At 47.8% G+C, this 4,670-nt stretch overlaps 1 protein-coding gene across 2 annotated transcripts in view; it reads left to right on the top strand.

Moving 5' to 3' along the window:
- rinl (Ras and Rab interactor-like) overlaps positions 1–3,331 on the top strand; it is a 14,454-nt gene extending 11,123 nt beyond the window's left edge. For both annotated transcript variants that reach the window (XM_044032843.1, XM_044032841.1), the window contains exons 8-11: positions 298–1,008; positions 1,085–1,402; positions 2,411–2,542; positions 2,782–3,331. In XM_044032843.1, coding sequence (XP_043888778.1) covers positions 298–1,008; positions 1,085–1,402; positions 2,411–2,542; positions 2,782–3,221 — 1,601 coding nt within the window. In that variant the 3' untranslated portion in view covers positions 3,222–3,331. The remainder of the gene's footprint in view (positions 1–297; positions 1,009–1,084; positions 1,403–2,410; positions 2,543–2,781) is intronic.
- The last annotated feature ends 1,339 nt before the right edge of the window (positions 3,332–4,670 follow it).

Here is a 4,670-nt window from a genome sequence, read left to right as displayed (position 1 = left end):
GTATGAAAGTGTGTAAAGCTGTAGTGTAAAGCAGCTTTGAGTGCTACAAACCCTTTACCATTTACTACTAGTGTGTAATAAGCATGGGTTGAAGAGGTCAGATTCACTATCAAAAATAACTCATTGTAATTCTAAAAGGAGTTTTTCCATGAGTCCTGCTGTCGGCTTGGTAAAAGAAACCTGAGCTGTCCCTTTAAGGCCACGGTAACGGGGTCAGAGCCAGTCTCCTGTTTCTCATCCTCTATAATGCATTAGGTGCTTTTGCCAATGTGGTGTTCATAGCCTGTCTGTACTCAGGTCTAACCAGAGCACAGTCAGCTGATTCACCACATCAACACCCTTCAACACCCACGACGCCAGCTTCTCCAGCAGGAGTCATCCTCAGGAGAGTGAGCCGCTCTTCTGCCTGTAGCCCCCAACACAGAGTCAGTACAGGAACCCTGTCTTCATCTGGTCCCTCCTCACCTGATAGTTTAAATCCTGGGGCTCCTGACCTGCAGCACCATGGCAGCCCCTGGCCTCAGCCTCCTCACAGGGTGTCCTGGATTGAAGATGGTGTCTGGCTTCCTCCACCCAGGCCCTACCCTACGCTCCTGCTGCCGTCTCTAGAGCTTGACTCACTGTCAGTCAGCAGCACAGAGGAAGAGCTGGAGTCCCCGATGCCAAGCCCCACAATCCACCTCCCATCAGCACACCGTCTAGCTGACAAGGTCATGCATCGGCTCTCCGCAGTCGGACAGGCACTGGGCGGGTTGGTCAGTCAGAAGAAAAGACTCAGCAACCGCGTGAAAGAGCTGAGCGAGCGGAAAGGCGGCACTTTCGCAGAGGCTGTGAAAGCATTCGTGGAGACGACTCAGAAAAGAGGAGCTGATCCCACAGGGGTCACAGGGTCAGAGTTCTTACAGGAAGTGAGGTCATCACTCACATCACTGAGGGAGACATTGTTGGACTATTCAGAAATCCAAGCATTACTGGACAGCATGACCGATCTAAGTGACCAGGAGATAGGTGAGTGAGCTGACGTTGTTGCGTTTGTTTGGCAGCTCAGTGGATCAGTTGTGAACGCTGTGCTCTTTCTCTGTAGATTCATTGGTGGAGCTCTGCATCCACAAAGTGGCTCTGAAGCCCGTCTCCACCGACCTGTACTCCTGCATTCATGCGTTCCGCACGGATGATGGCAGCTTCGAGTGTCTCCAGAGGAAACTGCCTGTGCTGGAGAAGAACGGCGTGGAGGAGCTGGGAGGGTCGGAGGGAGTTGGAGTTCCTGACTCTGTCAGCCTGGAGCGGATTCAGCAGAGGTGGACTACAATGCATGAGGCCTACTCCCCAAACAAGAAGGTTCAGATTCTGCTGAAGGTCTGCAAGAGCATCTATCACGGCATGAGTGTTAATGCAAGCTCAGGTAAACCACGCTGTTTATGGTCATCTGCTCTCATGTCTGGATATGTCCAGACAGAAAGACTGACTGTCTGTCTGACAGACAGACTGACTGACTGACTGACTGACTGACAGACAGACAGACAGACAGACTGACAGACTGTCTGACTGATATACAGACAGACAGACAGACAGACAGACAGACTGACTGACTGACTGACTGACGACGAGACGACTGTGACTGACAGACAGACTGACTGACTGACTGACAGACAGACAGACTGACTGACTGACAGACAGACTGACTGACAGACTGACTGACAGACTGACAGACAGACAGACTGACTTACTGACTGACGACAGACTGACTGACTGACGGACTGACTGATAGAATGACGACAGACTGACTGACTGACAGACAGACTGACTGACTGACAGACAGACTGACTGACTGACTGACTGACAGACAGAATGACTGACTGACAGACTGTCTGACTGACAGACTGACTGACAGACAGACAGACTGAATGACAGACAGACTGACTGACAGACGAACAGACTTACTGACTGACTGACAGACAGACTGACTGATAGAATGACAGACAGACTGACTGATAGAATGACAGACAGACTGACAGACTGACTGACTGACAGACAGACACTGACAGACAGACAACAGAGTGACTGACAGACTGACTGACAGACATACTGACTGACTGACAGACATACTGACTGACAGACAGACTGACTGACTGACAGACAGACAGACAGACAGAATGACTGACAGACTGACTGACTGACAGACAGACAGACTGACTGATAGAATGACAACAGACAGACTGACTGACTGACTGACAGACTGACTGACTGACAGACGAACAGACATGACTGACAGACAGACTGACGACTGACAGACAGACAGACAGACTGACTGATAGAATGACAGACAGACAGACTGACTGACTGACTCACAGACAGACAGACTGACTGAGACAGACAGATTGTCTGTTGATATAATGTCCACTGTCTCCAGGTACAGTATTTGGAGCTGATGATTTCCTGCCCTGCCTGACATGGGTGCTGCTGCGTAGTGATGTGGTCACATTGCAGGTGGACACAGATTACATGATGGAACTGCTGGACCCCACACAGCTACAGGGAGAAGGTCTCACACACACACACACACACACACACACACACACAGCAGTGGGCAGCACTTATCTGTGCCCTAGCACCAAAACTTACATCAATAATAGTCGATATTCTTTCTAAATGGAAGTTTGACATCAAGGCTTGTTTTCTTGTTGTATCAGATGTTACGTTTTAATCATAGAGGTTTCTACTATTCCTATAGATATTTCTGAGGTCTGACCGTCTTCCTCTCTGCATTCCTCACATTAACAGGTGGCTACTACCTTACAACCCTATACGCCTCGCTCTACTACATCAGCAGCTTTCGCCCACGACTGGCAGCTCGTCAGCTCAGTGTCGAGGCCCAAGACTCCCTGAATCAATGGCACCGCAGACGCACCCTGCACTGTAACCAGTCCCGTCGCAGCAAGCTTCGACGGACTATTCGAAGGCAGGCGTGTCGGGAGATGGAATCACAGGACTCCTGCACAGGGACTGCGAGTGAAGAGGACAGTGGAAAAGAACATTATTGTGTTGATGCAGATGAGTCAGCGCAGCAGAGAGAAAGGAGTGCAGAGACTCTACCGCAACTGAAAGAGGAACCAAGCAGGGAACATGAAGATGAGGACCAATCACTGACGTCTTCTCCTGCATCAGACTGTCACCAGCAAGAGTCAACAGGAAGCCAACAGGAAGACAGGCAGTCTGTGTGAAGACAGTAGGGTGGATCATCATGGAGAGAGGAAGTGTTACACAGGGTTATTTTTTTCCAGTTGCATTTGCATGTGGATTACTTTTCAATAAAATTCTCTTAAAGCTTTTAGACTGGTGCCATCATAGTCAAATGTTCAAAAAAAAGTTGGAGACAGGCTAACAGGAGATCTTTACCTTTACATTTTTGTGTGGATTTAAAGTGTGCATGAACTCTGACAGGTCGAGCACCAGTAGGGTTGCCAACTGCCCCGTATATTGGGCCTAATTTATTTGTCCCGTACATGCCCTCTCTTGTCCCGTTTATTGACTGCTACGCTGATCTAACCACTGAATGATGCAACAACGACAGCAGCAGTGCTGATCACGACACCTGTCATCATCCAATCACAGTGTGAGCTAAATCTTATACTTTATTAATCCCCTTAGGGAAATTATTCCTCTGCATTTTGACCCATCCTAGAATTAGGAGCAGTGAGCTGCCACACTGAGTAGCGCCCGGGGAGCAATGGGGGTTGGGTACCTTGCTCAGGGGTACCCCAGCCCTTTTGACCTCGTGGGGTCAAAAGGGCTGGGGTTCCCTTTCCACTTGGCCACGGGCTGATGATGACAGGTGCCGTCCCACCTCGTGTCAGTTGGCCACACAGATGATGCACATTCTGAGTCACTGCTATTTTATCCCTCTGCAAAACTGCTATCATTATGACAAATGCCTTAAAATAATACAGTGTGTAACCGAGATAAGAGCGTCTCCACTGGGTACGTAAAAATACGATCGAAGGACACGAATGGCCGGTGTTGACGCCAACAGCGTCTCACTTTTATTCCACTTCCTTTTTTTTTTTACATGTAAAACATTTTACATTTTACAGGGTAAAACAACCCTTCTTCCCCCCAACAACCGCGTCACTTCCGGTCTACCCTTCACAATAAAACTACACATCAGGTATGAGAAACAATACCTGACTAACTCTACTGAGAGCTGCCATAATAAAAAAATACATTACACACTGTTTATTCATACAAAACCATACTCGTCACCTTTTGTCCCTTATAGTGACAAAGTTGGCAAACCCTAAGCACCAGTCCTTCATTTTTGCCACATCTCAGGCTGCCGACACAGCAGTTCATACAAAACACATCAAGTGACATCCTGAGCTGTAGAATGGCCTCAGCTTAAATAATGCAGCACCCTCATAAACAGGGTAACAACAGGAATGAGAAAACTGGTTTATAACCAACTAACAAAAACTTATTGGGTTTTTGGGGACATCACAAACACACTGTATGAAAGGGGATTTATGAGAAGCAAAAGAATTTCAGTGGGTAAAACTCCAGCTGTATAAACTGTATATACCTCATAGTTAATGATGAAGTGATTTATATTTGATAACTGATCACCTTGATTGGTTCCTAACAGTTTGCTCTGCATTAATTCACCTGAGAATAAA

Source organism: Solea senegalensis, linkage group LG8 (assembly GCF_019176455.1).
Source record: "Solea senegalensis isolate Sse05_10M linkage group LG8, IFAPA_SoseM_1, whole genome shotgun sequence".
In the NCBI taxonomy this organism is placed as follows: Eukaryota; Metazoa; Chordata; class Actinopteri; order Pleuronectiformes; family Soleidae; genus Solea; species Solea senegalensis.
This window is presented reverse-complemented; position numbering and strand designations above follow the sequence as displayed.